Source organism: Melospiza melodia, chromosome 4 (assembly GCF_035770615.1).
Source record: "Melospiza melodia melodia isolate bMelMel2 chromosome 4, bMelMel2.pri, whole genome shotgun sequence".
Taxonomy (NCBI): domain Eukaryota; kingdom Metazoa; phylum Chordata; class Aves; order Passeriformes; family Passerellidae; genus Melospiza; species Melospiza melodia.
The window spans coordinates 85623858-85638217 of record NC_086197.1 but is presented as its reverse complement, the minus strand read 5'-3'; the positions used below and the strand labels follow the sequence as shown (position 1 = coordinate 85638217).

The 14360-nt window shown below is 38.8% G+C and overlaps 1 protein-coding gene across 1 annotated transcript; it reads left to right on the top strand.

Annotated features, from left to right (window-relative positions):
• The first annotated feature begins 117 nt into the window (after positions 1-117).
• Positions 118-13138, top strand: CRELD2 (cysteine rich with EGF like domains 2). The gene is made up of 10 exons (XM_063155434.1): positions 118-303; positions 1316-1398; positions 2555-2665; positions 4906-4997; positions 6032-6208; positions 7418-7516; positions 9116-9193; positions 9949-10044; positions 10883-11023; positions 12568-13138. The coding sequence occupies exons 1-10, from the start codon at positions 133-135 to the stop codon at positions 12624-12626; spliced, it is 1107 nt and encodes a 368-aa protein (XP_063011504.1). The 5' UTR covers positions 118-132; the 3' UTR covers positions 12627-13138.
• The last annotated feature ends 1222 nt before the right edge of the window (positions 13139-14360 follow it).

Here is a 14360-nt window from a genome sequence, read left to right as displayed (position 1 = left end):
TGGGGCTGACGCGGAAATCTGAATGGAGCTCGCGGGCCGGCGGGGCCGGGGCGGGGCCAGCGCGGCCGCCGCTGCTGAGGGGGCTCGGCTGGGGCGGCCCCGCTCCGCGTCCAGGGGTCCCGCGGCCTCGCCATGGGGCCCGGCCCCTCTCCACCACCGGGTCCCGCGCCACGACCGACACGCGCGGCCTTGGCCGTGCTGCTCTGTGCCGCCGTGTTGCTGTCGCTGCCTGTGAGCGGCGCCGGCGAGCGGCGGCGCTTGGCATGCTCCACCTGCCGGGGCGTCGTGGACAGGTTCAACCAGGTGGGCCGCGGGGTGCGGGCAGACAGCCCCGCGGTGGGTCTGTTGTTCGCGGGGCTCCCGGTGGGGTCGAGCAGCGGCGTAGGTGGTTCCGCGCCTGCGGCGCCGAGGGGCATTGCTGGCCCTATAGCCGGGCAGCGCCGGCCGGCTCCGTGCCCAGAGGCCGCGCTACGGGAGCGCCTCCGCCGGAGCCGCGTTCGGGCGGCGCCCGGCCCGGTGATGGGGCAGCGGCGGGTCCCGCTCCGGCAGCGGTCGCGGTGCTGAGGCGGATGGGCGGCAGAGCTCCTTCATCTCTGCCGCCAAAGATGTTTTTGTGTCAAAAGGCTGGCTCCGCTGCAGCGTGTCCAGCTCCATAGGAAGTGCTGGTGGAAAGCTTCGTTCCCAAACATTCACTATTTGTTGCCACTTGCAGCAGCCTTACGTGTGGCAGAGTAAATTGTGCGCCGGCAGCGAGGGCTGCTGCCCCTGGAGAGCCGTGCTTTGTGCTCTCCACACGCGTGTCGGCTGCCGCAGGCTCGCCGCGGCACTTGAACCGTGGGGTGTGCTGCCAGGTGTCGTCTGGTGGCATCGGCTGTGACTGGGGACAGCTGTGCTGATCGCCCTCTTGTACGGTTGTGTGCTTAACTTACAACTTGGTGCAGACCGGGCTGTTATCAAAACTGAATGAAGTAGAGGTTCTGTTCCAATGATAACAAATAATAAATTTCCTAAGGACTTGAGGAAGAAGGGTGTAAAGTTTCACATGTGTGGGGCTTTTTTTTTGTAAATAAAGACTGTAACATGGCTTTGTTTATACATTAGGAAAATTTAATCATGTTATCCTATAACATATGCTTTCTCACTTCTCATGTTGTCATTACCTGTTGCTTTCACTCAGGAATTTGAGCTGCAGCTTGAGAGCTGTACTGTAGTTTATGCACGGCATTTTTCATAATTTCTATATAAGCATTAGTTACCGCCCTTATTTTTTGTTAGAAACAAGCCCTATGTAATTCCTGGTACCTTTTATTTGTAGGGTTTAGCAGATACAGCTAAAAAAAACTTCGGTGGTGGAAACACTGCTTGGGAAGAGAAGACGCTGTCAAAGTACGAGTCCAGGTGAGCTGTCTCAGTACATTTCATTCAGCTGCTTTTTGTGTTCACTGTGTGTAACTTCACTGTAGCAGTGTTTGTTTGGAACTAAGTATTGAACTTGGCAGCTAAGATGTCTCTTGTCCAGACCTTAAATTCTTAACGATTATAGTGTTATATAACATTGTAATCTAAAGATTATAGTAAAAACTCAATGCCTTATTATTGCCTCTATTCATCTTGTTTCTGAAAACTACAAAAGTTAATTCTGCTATTGTTGTCATCTTATTGCAAAGCTGCCATACATTCTCAGTGATTTCTCATGAACGTCTCTGCACAGCAAACAAACTCCAGCTCTCTCCTCACCCAGCTAACCCACTCTTTTGTAGCACTTGTTTTCTTATTGGACACAGCTGTGCCCCATTAAGAGCAGGCCTGTTCCTAATCTTTGGTGATTGGTACAGCTGCAACTCTTCAGGTGTGAGACTGCCTTCTGCACCATCTTTATTTTCTTACCTTCTGTCCCTCCACATGTTATTAGTTATAGTAGGGTTTTTTTCTATTTACCTATTCAAGTCATAAAATAATGAATCTAATAATGGTCAATATTTTATTGCTAGCCATAAAAGGTACAGAGTACTGAAATACTTGATTTAGAATTGAAGGCAGTATCTTCTCCCTAGAGTTGTCAGTGTTGCACTGCCAAAGAGAAGGCAGATTACTGTACATATAGCTGGTTGTACATATAGCTGGTTAACCATGGAGAAAAGTAACCTGATACCTTTCTCCTGCATTTCAAATTCGTTTTTAATCTTAGTTGGAGCACTGAGATGTTGCTGTGAGATTCACAGGCTTGTGTTAAATAAAAATACGTTAAATTTGTTGTTGAACATTGAAGTACTGCACTTCAATTTTCTAGAAAGCTAAAAATCTATCAAACCTACAATCTAGAAATGTAGTAAATGCAAGCAAGTCACAACATTCTTGTGATCATTATTCTGGGTCTGGGTTTCTTTTTTGACCGAAGTAATGTTTATTAGTTCTTTACTCTGATGTTTTGAAACTAATTCATGCCACCCCATAAACTGATGAAATATTCTCACTGAAGTCTGGCTGCTCTGTCAGGTCTTGAGTTGTATTGAACATTTAAATTAAATTTACAGTTTTCCTTCTCTGCTTGTAGTGAAATTCGTCTTGTGGAGATCATAGAGAATCTGTGTGACAGTAGTAACTTTGAATGTAACAACATGGTAGAAGAACATGAAGAGCTGATAGAGAAATGGTGGTTCAAATTGTAAGTATCATTTTCTCGGTGGAGATCTTTGTGTGAATAAATTATCTAAGAGGATGACCTAATAATGTTAACTCTTGTGCCTGAACAATAGCAGTATGGGTAATATATTCATTATCTTTCAAGAGTTGCCATTGTGTACAGCTGGTTTCAGGCTAACTTTTAGTATGTGCTGCTGTCCTGTGCTCTTTTTGATTTTCAGTTCCAGCAGTGCTGCACCAAAGCATCTACACTTGTTTCTTTTACACTGTCCACTTAGTAGTAGACAGTAGGGTGTCAAGGCAAGCTAACATTGGAAAATTTTGAAGTTTAGTTCCTTATGTTTTCCTTTGTCACAAAACTGCAAAGGGCTCTTTGGTTCTTGTGGGTTTTTTGTTTGCTTGCTTTTTTTTCCTTGAAACTACAATTTTGTTCCCCTGGCAATCAAAAGAATAGTTGGTGCTAATCAGGGTAGAAGTTGAATCTCTTGCAGATGGTGGAGTAGCAGCTGACTTTTCTACCTGCAATTTAAGCTAGACTGGAATTTGTGTTATAGCTAAGCTTTTTGTATACCAGTCTTAAATATAATTAGTGCATGAATGGTAGTGTAACATTTAGATTTCTTAATGTTTGGGGTTTTTAGTTTAAAATCATATTTCTTCTAAGTATTTTTCACTAATTTAAACTGTCAGCACTCCTAATTAGCTAGAATTCAACAGGGTAAACTGCCATTATAATGTTTCATAACTGGATAAGGCTTTTTGATGCTCTGCTTTCTTCTAAATGACCTTTAGCCCTTTACCTAACTATACAGGATTGTATATGTGTTAACACGTAGTGAAGGGAATAGAGTAGAATAGCAGAGCAGAAAATAGAATATTTCAGTTGGAAGGAACCTAAAATGATCACTTAGTCCCACTGCCTGACTGCTTCAGGGCTGATGAAAAAGTTAAAGCATCTTGTTAAGGTCATTGTGTAACCACTCCTAAAGCACTGATAGGCTTGGGGCCTCCACCACCTCTCTGGGGAACCTGTCCCAGTGTTTGATCACCCCCTTGGTAAAGAAATGTTTCCTGATGTCCAGTCTGAACCTCTCCTGGTGCAGCTGTGAACCTTCCCCTGTGTCCTGTCATCAAACACAGCAGAGATCGGCACCTCCTTCTCCCCTTTCCCTCCTCAGGAAGCTGCAGAGGGCAATGAGGCCACCCCCTCCACCTCCTCCTAGACAAGCACAGAGTCCTTAGGTGCTCCTCATAGGACATGCCTTCCACAAAGGTAAACTATGCAACCCAGAGTCTTTAATTGGGCTAAAATTTGCAGAACTTAACTAGAAAATCTGGCATAGTGAGCTTCCTAAAATAATAAAAACAATTAATAAAATACATTGGGTTTTGGAAAGTGTCTGTATTTAATAGACCATTTGAGTGTATGCAATTGATTGTTTGCCTTCCTTTCTTTAACCTGCAGTATCCAAATGTCATTCAGTTTCTGTGGTAGTTTCCAAAGACAGTTTCTTTGCCCATGAATACCTCAGGCATTTTTACAAGTTGTTCCATAGAGGGTGATCAATCACTGGAACAGGTTCCCCACAGCACCAAGCCTGTCAGAGTTCAGGAATCGTCTGGAGGACACTCTTGCTCACACAGTGAGTGTAGGAAGTCCCGTGAGGAGCAGGGAGCTGGACTCAATTAATTGGGGCTGTATGCTGGTGCTCAAGTAGCACATAACTAACTTGTTAATTTTAAACATGTCTTCTAAAATAATACTCGATCAATGCTAAAAAAATGAGAAATTTTAACCCAGTCATCAAGTAGCCAATAATTTGAACAGGTATTAACATCTCTTCCAGGCTGTCTTCTGTATACTTGAGATAAAGATACAGCAAGTATCTATACAAGAAATACATAATTAACACTGTCTAAACTGTATCTAAACCTTCCCTAAAAGTAAGGTGTTTAAAAAAAGATGTGTGTGTGTGTATGAAGAAGAATTGATTTTATTTGTTGCTCTTATTTCATTTTTTTCCTAAATATAATTTATAAAATTTGAGTAGAGCTTGTTAATAGTATTGTATTTTAAAAGTGACATTTTCAAATTGGAGGTCTTCTTCTAGAAATTAATTCCTGAAATCTTCAGAAGGATTAGATTTCTAATCTGTCATGTGCAATAGATTCTCTCCTGTGTTGTGCTGGGTCAGTTGTGTGAGCTGGCTTTTAAAGAATCTTTGTTCTTTTTGTTTGTAAATGAATATCTTTCATATACAGAAAGAAGAAGTATCCAGATTTGTTTAAGTGGTTTTGCATTGAAACAATAGAAGTTTGCTGCCCTGCTGGAACTTATGGACCTGATTGTCTCGGTAATTTTTCTTCTGAAAAATTCAGTAGCAGATACAGTTTGTATCTGTTGTACAGTTTTTTTACCTGTTTGTTTCAGTCTTTACTGTCACAGACAAACATATGATGTATGATATTTTGCATGAGACACAGGCTGCTGTGTAGTATGTACCTGCTTGCTGCCTCATGGTTGATTGGCTGCCTTGGGAATATCCTGCCTGAATAAAAGTCTTCTGGGCATGTAGTAATGTACTGAGCTGTCAGGGGTACCAAGATGTGCAGAAACAATCAGTCTGATGCTAATATCCACACCTGACCCATCCTTAAAGGCTCTCTGAATGAAGTCTGTCATTAAGGTGGCCTTGCAGAATATGTGTAGACAAGAATCCTTGGCCAGTTTCAGAGTAAAACAACCCAAATGCTGCTGGGGTTTAAATGAACTTGCAACTGAGGATCAGTTAAAAAGGCAATGAGAAAAATTGGGTAAAGGTTGGTGGGAGATGAAAGTAAGGTCTTTGCAAAAGTGATGAGAGATATCTTGGCCTCTGAAGCTGGTAAAATTTATAAATCTCTAAAACTTTGCAGCTTATTAACAGATTGATTTTGGCCACTTAGTATATTTGTAAAAATTAAGTCCCCATTCCCTATATTGATCTAAACGATAGCTGGTAGATTTTTACAAATGTAATATGAGCCTTCTCAGAGATACAGAAAAAATAAAGATACCAATTTTATCCAGGAAACTCAGAAAATAAATAAAATTTTGAGCCACGGTCTTTATCCAAAATCAAATTGATAACTGAACTATCCTGGAGATTGCTTTGAGTTTCCCTTATGCTTGAATATATTATTAAGCATTGCCTTACTGCAAAACTTTTAGTTATTCTCAAGGGTGAAAAAGACTCTAGGAAATTATATCTTACTTTAGTGTGACAATTTAAAATTAATTCTTATTTTATTTTCTGTGAAGAGGGAGGGACTTTGGGTGCTTGTGTCTGAGAGTAGAAAGTTATTTCCTTAAACATCTGATTTAAAAATACCTTTGATCTTTTTTTAGCTTGTCGTGGTGGATCAGAAAGACCTTGCCATGGAAATGGCCACTGTGATGGGGATGGTACCCGAGGTGGGGATGGCTCATGCAGCTGTAAGAAGGAGTACACAGGACAGTTTTGTTTGGACTGTTCTAGTGGTTACTTCAGCTCCTTGAGAAATGAGACACATTCTATTTGTACAGGTAACGAAGTCTTAACACGTGCTTAAATCTTTGTGTTACTGCTTCAGTTTTTGCAAGCAAAACTAGAAACATTTGAAACTAACAAATGCAGAAACAAAACACAATTTGGCCAGCTTTCAGCATAAAAGACTTTTTTGCTTTGACAGTCACTTTAGTGACAATTCTAAGATTTTGCCAAGTCATCTTTCCACACTGCCTTTGATTTTTAAATTGTTTTTTTCTGCTTTAAGAAGAATTTATAAATATCTCTGCTTCTCTGCTTCCAAAGTACTGCTGAAATTTTGAGCTGAAATTACTACATACTGGAGTGCTTTAAAAGCTAGATTTTCCTCATGTCTCAGATAAGCTTAAATGGAATAAATGGAAACAGTTGATCTGTACTGCAGACTACTTAGATTCCAGTTAGATATGCCTAAGTTTAGTTTTGAAACAAAGTCAGATCATAGGAATAAAATTATGTATTGGTCAGATTTTCAATTCTTCTTAGACCCTTGATGAGATTCTGCAACAGCTGCCTCCTGACCCTAGGGTCTAATAAGATTATTTTTATATAGTCTATTTTGTTGGGGTTTTTTGGTTTTCTTAATCTGGTTGTGTAGTAATTCTTCTCTATGATTTGTTTTAGATGAGAATATATAACATACAAATGTTACATAGGGTGTGTTATATATGTATATTATATATATGTATACAATATGCAGCTGGATTTCTAGTATAGTTCCATCTGAATTCTTCAGAATTAAATCACTTCACACATTGCTCTCATAGCTAGTTGCAAATATAAGTTGTGTGAGGATTCATTAGGTGGAGAAGTGCAGAGTTTGATGTTTAAACTCATGTCCCAGCCTTGAGGGGCTGAGCTAAGTTTGCCCTCCTGATCTCCTTTTTCCAAATATTTCAGAAATTGGACCTGCCACTTCTAGTCACTAGAATTTCATGGCAGTGTTTTCAGTGGTGCAAATAACTGTAATTGCTAGGTTTGGTTTCCAGTGGTATTTTGGGATTTGGCAGTTGTTTTGGTGAGATAGCTGCATGTTTCTAAATTAAATCTTGATCTTATGGAGGCATACTGCCTGTGAACGGGAGTTTCAAGCTCCTAAAAAATGATGGCTTCCACTGAATCCTAAATAGTTTTCTGTGAGAGTTTGTGTGCCCAAACTTGTCTTGGGATCTCTCAACAAAACTCAGGTTGAAGTTTTCTCCTCTCAGCCTGCCATGCTGCCTGTAAGACTTGTACTGGTTCGAGTAACAAGGACTGCCAAGATTGTAAAGAAGGCTGGATTAAAAATGAAGATGGAGCTTGTGTGGGTGAGTAATGCTTGGCAGACTTCAAACAGGTTTTGTAGTAACACTGGCTAGTAAGATCAGATGGCATCACGTCCAAGTTTTATTGTATTTTATGGAAATGATCTGTCAGTTTAGATTTCTACAGTTTTATTAGTCTCTCTCTTCCTCACTTATTTCATATTGCAGGAAAGCAGTATTTTCTCACCACTGATTGCCTGTTGATGATAGTTACCTTTATCATACTGTTCTGCATGTCTTTTTAGTTTAATGGGATTCATAGAGCAGCAAGTGGGGTGTTTCTTTTCAGACCTGAGTTTTCTTGGTGTTTATTTGTATGCTAAACAATATCCTGCTTCTGACTTAAGCTCTTTTGTCAATTAGTGGAAGATTCATATAGACTTTATTACATATTTTGTACTAATTGCACATTTACCTTCACATAACTGTCATAAATGCTCAACCCTAATAGAGTTGAAACACTTCACTAAAAGCCATGCATGCTGACTTTTCCTGTTGTTGGACAGAAATACCAGGAGACATCAAGATCAGTGGTTCTGTTAATTTCTTACCTGTTTCTGTCTTAGCAGTTAAGTTGGGTTATGAGGAGATAAGTGTGAAATACTTCAGGAAAAATTCAAACACTAAAAATACTCCCAATGCAGGAATGCACTAGGGGAGAGTAGCATGTTTAAGTGGTTAAATTTGACCCTTTAAAGACCTCTAACATAATGCCCGGAAACAGTGTCTTAGAAATTATGTGAACACTGCTTCCTTTTCAAAGTTCCAGTGAGAGCTTGTTTTAAATTACAGCTCTTGCAATACCTGCTTAGGCAACTACTGAGCACTCCCAGGGCAGTTTTAAGATGCTCTGGTACTGTCTTCTGTACAGCTAAGGTTTTTACAGATAGTTATTGCCACTAATGAACTATTAATCAATTGAGTAATCAGTAGGAATGATGGGTGCAGCAACAGGAGGAGAGTGACAGCAATGACAGGAAGAGAGGGACTAAAATAGCCTTTCTGTGTTTGAATTTTTTAATGAAATACTGTTGCACCCTTTCCTCAAAATCATAAGGCTTGCATGTTTTAACTCTGCAGTAGAATTGGTTTTCAGCTTGACTGGTCCTAATCATAACTTGGTTTGTTCCAGTTTGCTTTCTGTAGAATACTAAGAGGTGCATGTATGTGCAATAGTACACATTTTTTAGTCATATAAAAAGCTCTGTAACTTGGTAGTGTAGGAGTACAGAAGAAAATAGTGTTTCAGAACAATAGTGTGTCTGCTTGTTTGTTATGATATCTGCATAAATGCATTACTTGAAAATGGCAGGGATTGCAGGTATCCTGAAAGTTTATTTAATTTGACCTCTTGAATTTCTGATACATCTCTTATTGTCATCACAAAGTGTATGAGGATCAGTTTAGATTTTCTAATACAGGTTTAAGCTGAACAAAACTGTGTCTGTTACCATGCTAGTTCTGTGTCTCCTATGTTGCACCTGACCCCAAACTCATTGCAACAACTATTCTCAGTGCAGTCAGTTTATAGCATTCAAGTATTAATCTGTCTATTTAATCATAACTACTATTTTAGGTAACCTGTCACCTTTTATCTTTCAGATTTAGATGAATGTGTTGCTTCTCCTTGCAAAGATCACCAATATTGTTTGAACACAGATGGATCTTTCTCATGCAAAGGTTTCTTTTCAATCTTCTGTTGTATTTTACTGTCTAGAATCCTAAACTAATGCTAGAGGTAATGCTTAGAAAGTGCTTGATAGGTATTTGGTACAGTGTGGTCTGATCCTCACTGGGCATGGGATGAGGCTTTAGACCTATTGTATGAGCAAATAAAGAGATTTCTGGTTATTTCTGCTTGGCTTTTGTGAGACCCTCCAGCTCTGGGGCCTCCAGGGTAAGGCAGGCATGGACCTGCCTGAGTGGGTGCAGAGGACAGCTGTGAAAGTCTTGATCAAGAGGGTCACCTTCCCAGTGAGGACAGGCTGAGAGAGCTGGCATTGTCCATTCTGAACAAGAGAAGGCTCCAGAGCCTTGCAGTACCTAAAGAGTTCTACAACAAAGGTGGAGAAGGACTTTTTACGAGGGCATGTAGTGGGCAAGACAAGGGGGAATGTATTCAAGCTGAAATAGATTAGATTATATATTAGGAAGAAAATCTTTACCGTGAGGGTATTGAGGCACTGAACCTGAGAAGTTATGAATGCCCTGTCCCTGAATGTGTTCAAAGACCAGTTGGATGGAACCCTGATCTACCTGGTGTAGTGAAAGGTGTCCACCCTGTGGCAGGGGGGTTGGAACTAGATGATCTTTAAGGTCAACATCCAGCCCAAGCCATTCTATGATTCCTTGTGTGGGTAAGCTGTCTGACTTTAGGGTGGTATTTTAAACCCCAGATAGACAATTTTTTAATGCATAAAATATTTTATCTTTAGCATGTGATGCCAGCTGTGTAGGTTGCACAGGAGAAGGTTCTGAAAAATGTAAGACCTGCGCATCTGGATACACGAAGGAAGATGAGAAGTGTACAGGTTGGTGGATTTAGCAGTACCTGGTAGAACGCTGGTTAGCTCACTCATGGTTAGCCATGCTGAGGAGCTCATGGGTGCATTCACATTTGTGTGCTTCAGCTTTCATGCCTGTCAAAGTGAGCCCAGTCATTCTGATATTAGCTGCAAAGACATTCTCAATAAATTACTTTATATTACTGAGCTGATATGCTTGACAGGACATAAAGTGAATCACTGGTACAAAGGAACAAAGTATTTTATAGTAACTTCAGGAAACAGCTACATGAGTCTTTGTCAGTTACTTACCATTTCATCAGATCTGTGTTTCTATTCATTTTGTAGCAGAAAGGCAGGCATTGTGATAATCCATCAATGTCCAAGTTCAAATTATATTCATTCTTAGTGAATTAAAATGTGAAATTAGACTTCCTCTGTGGAAAAGCACAAGACATATGCATAATCTGAAGTAGCTATTAACTGTGATGGTGTAGTGTTTACAAGCTCTGTTCCCTTTAGCTATACTTTGATGGCATAAATAGAAAATGACTGTGGGGGAAATGTTCAGTAGGTTCAGACGAATTGCCTAATTGTGACAAACATAACTGCTTAATACATTTCTCTGTACAGGGACTTGGAAAACATTATAAAACAGCAGTACTGGGTGTTATCTGAATAACTTTGAAACAGTCCAAATATTAACAATTAGATTATTTTAACAGATGTTACATTTGTTGCAGCAGCATTCTGCTCCTCAGTGTTTTTCATATTTGAATAGAGTTTGGTTTATATGACTGAGCACAAATAAGGTTTATAACAAAATAACAGCAGTGGACTCTTTCTTTCCCTGTGCTGTCTCTAGATATAGATGAATGTAGCCTTCCTGAAAAGGTCTGCACAGAAGAGAATCAAGATTGTGTTAATACGTCAGGTAGTTACAAGTGTGTATGTTCAGAAGGGTTTGAAGATAAGGATGGAACATGTGTTCAAACTGTAAAATCAGGTAAGTAGCTTTTCAGGGGCAACTTAAAAAATATGCTGTATCAACAACTTGAAGTTTTATATAAGTCTAAGGATCTAGTTACTTGTAAATCCCTCTATATTATTTCTCATCTTCACACAGCTGTGGTCTGTATCAATAGTTTATAGTGCAGGCCACACTCTGATGTGTGTTTTTTGCCTAAAGATAGTTTGTTTTTAAACATTCTGTTCTTGTGTTGCTACATTTTTGCTCAAGTCAAGGTTGTGTTTTTAAGTCACTTAAGAGTTTGGCTTTGTTACATAAAATGAGGTAGCAAATTTCTGATGTCATAAAAATGAATATGTCCTCCCCACTTCTTTCCTTTATCATTAATTATAGTGATTTAAGGGTTTATCTGATTGCATGCAATCTTCAATTCATTGAAATCTCTGAAAATTACAAATTGAAAAAAGAATTACAAATTCTTTTTGCTGGATAAAAACGCTGAATTTGTTTATTTTGTGATCATGTAAGTGCCAGAGCTGGTGTTAAGATGAAAATGAGGAAGATGTTCATCTGTCAGTCATAGGGAACTGTTCAGCTTCACTTAAATTATAACTTTGTCAAAAAAATTAAACTATCATTTTTTCTAGGATGTGTTGAGCCATATGGACAGAACTACATACATTAAATGTTCCATTACTCCTTCTAGGCCTCTTTTACAATTCCAAAGAGAAAGATGGGATTATTTTGCAGGAGTGGTAGGAGAATAGATGAGAGACACCTAATTTCATACCTTTTCTTTCTACTTCTTAGCTTCTTTGGGTGTTTTTTTTACCCCCCCATTTCCATCCCCAAGGCTGATTTTTCATCTTGTACTAAAAAGGTGTAATGATGGATGTTGTATTGCTGCTCAAGGCCTCTCAGTTCATTCCTTTTACTCTCAGTGCTCACCATTTTTAGTCCTTTAGAATCTTCTCCAATACAGATGTGCAGGGTATGAGTTACTACCTTTGTTAATGTGGTCTGACATTTTTAAACTAAAAGTAAAATAAAAGGTAGACAAATTGACTTAGGTTTTTTTGTTTAGATAATGCTTTTCCCAATATAATAAAAATGCTCTGCTTTTTTAAAAGTTGTTTTAACATTTGAACTGAGCAGTTTGTAGTATAAAAACAATTTTGAATAAGACTTGCCCTACTTTTTCAAATACCAAAACTGCTCTTGACAGGTTGTGTAGAAAGGAGGAAATTCACTGTGAATAGCTGAAAACAAAAGCCTAGAATAGAAGAGCCTGTGCTGATTTTTTTTTTCCCTTCCACTAATAGTATAATACCAATTTATTTGAAAAATTTTGTTTTCATATAGTAAAAAAAAATTACAGGCTTAGGTTAGGAGAATGGTGCAAATAGGTGTTATATATATATGACTTAATTGCTTCTCTGGTCTTGATAAATATGTTAATTTGGGTTTCTGTTTAAAAAAAATCCTAATTTCCAAAATCAGAATTATATATATATAATTAATTATATATGTATAATTGATAGTAGGTCTGTAGATTCTAACTGTGCTATTTAACTTCACAGGAGAGGAAGTAGAGAGTGAAACAGCTGAGCCTTCACATACTGAACACGTTGACTTATGATCTGCATTCAGAACCAAAAGACATTCCTATCTGAAGTTTTAAATTATTGGACTAAGCCTCTGCTAGCTGACATACTGTGGAAGTGGTATGAAATACACAGGTTGCCATTAAGACTTTTTTTTTAAATGGTGACAACCTGCTCTTTAAGCTGCATTTCTTTATTCTTAAATCCCACTTTTTATATAATTCTTCAAAAACAACACTCTAGATGGGTTAGTATAAAATTTGACTGAACATAACACTGTACCCAGCAACTGTAAACAACTTGCAGGCTTCTCATTCTAGTGCCTACTGAAAACTGTTATCTGCTGGAAGAATTTAGTTGCACTTCATAATTTAAGGAAAATTTAGACTGAAGTTTGTTGTTTCTAATCATGAGAAATATTTCTGTAATTGAAATACAACTTTTGGAAATTGTCAAAGGGAATCTCTATGGGGGGGAGGGAAGCACTGTTCCCTTAAACAAAATAGAATGCCTAATATTGCATTCAATAAAAGCATATTTTGTTGGAGTGTGCCTTAAAATTTTTAAGATGTTAATACCTTGATGTGTTGTCATGCCTATTTTTCTTTTAAGTCAGTGAAAAAACACCAAAACCACAAAAGCAACCCAAGCAGCCCCCAAAAAAACAAAACTCTTGAACCGTGTAAACCATATTTCAGTTCAGCACTGAATTCAAACAGTTGTATTGGAATATACATGAAATAAAAACCCCAACCCAACAACACCCTTTCTCCCACACACACTTTCCTCTAAAGGAAGAATTATGTCAACTTTTCAAAGGCAGGTAAACAGGTCTTTCTGACAGATATTTGCATCAACTATGTAAACTAGTTTAGAAGGTGATGAAAAGTGGGTTTGGCTAACACATGCCTGCAATGGCTCATAGTTATTATGTGAGTGCTGTCTGGGATTGATGAATTCAGGACTTTGACTACAACCTACTGCTGTGTGTAATAGCTTCCTGTCTGCTGCAGAGCAAGCATACTACAATAAATTTTTCATCTTGTCTCTTGTGCCATTTCAGAGGGAAAGCTTATAAGCATAGCATAGACCCAACTTACTATGTGTTGTCTCTAAGCCTAAAGGCAAGTATAAGAGCTAAAATGGATATATCCTGTAGGACTATTTTTATTTACAGTTGTAACTAAAATAAGGACCATCCATGAACAGTCTCTGGTGAAGTGAGTAAAATTTAGAATACATTGTGGTGGTAGATACAAGGGGTTGTAGAATACAGCTAAGAAGAGCACAGTTTAGGCTTGACTATAAAGAGGTTACAAACTCTGAGGTAAGGGGACATAAAAAGGCTATGAATAGCATTGACCTACTCTGTTGAACAGTAAAGGTCAGACATCTTCTATATACTTCTGAGGACTTGTTCAAGCTAAGTCTCAGTTCAGTTTGTGAACAGTGCATGGAGGATTTGTGTGTGTGATAGATAGATTCACCTAGGTGAATATTGTACAAAATCCAATTCTGTTGGGTTCTTAGGTTAAAAGCTGTCTAAGCTGATCTTGTGCATGGTAGTTTAAATACCTAGTGGTATTAAAGTATCTGTAACAGTTTTCTTTAACTGTTTTATCTAGATGTTTCTTAACTTGCCAGTCAGAGTATGAAATCTTCAGTGCTTTCTCAGCTGTAATTGTCTAAGATGGGCCTTTTTGCTACAAAATCTTGCAAGTTGAAGGGTAGGCATTGTATTTAATGAGTACTAAATCAAAGGAAGGAAA

Bases quoted from the DNA above. Each gene is read 5' to 3' on its own strand.
- CRELD2 (XM_063155434.1), top strand. From the start codon at position 133: ATGGGGCCCGGCCCCTCTCCACCACCGGGTCCCGCGCCACGACCGACA. The intron at 304-1,315 runs GTGGGCCGCGGG...TTTTATTTGTAG, and splicing joins TCGTGGACAGGTTCAACCAG to GGTTTAGCAGATACAGCTAA. The intron at 11,024-12,567 runs GTAAGTAGCTTT...TTAACTTCACAG, and splicing joins TGTTCAAACTGTAAAATCAG to GAGAGGAAGTAGAGAGTGAA.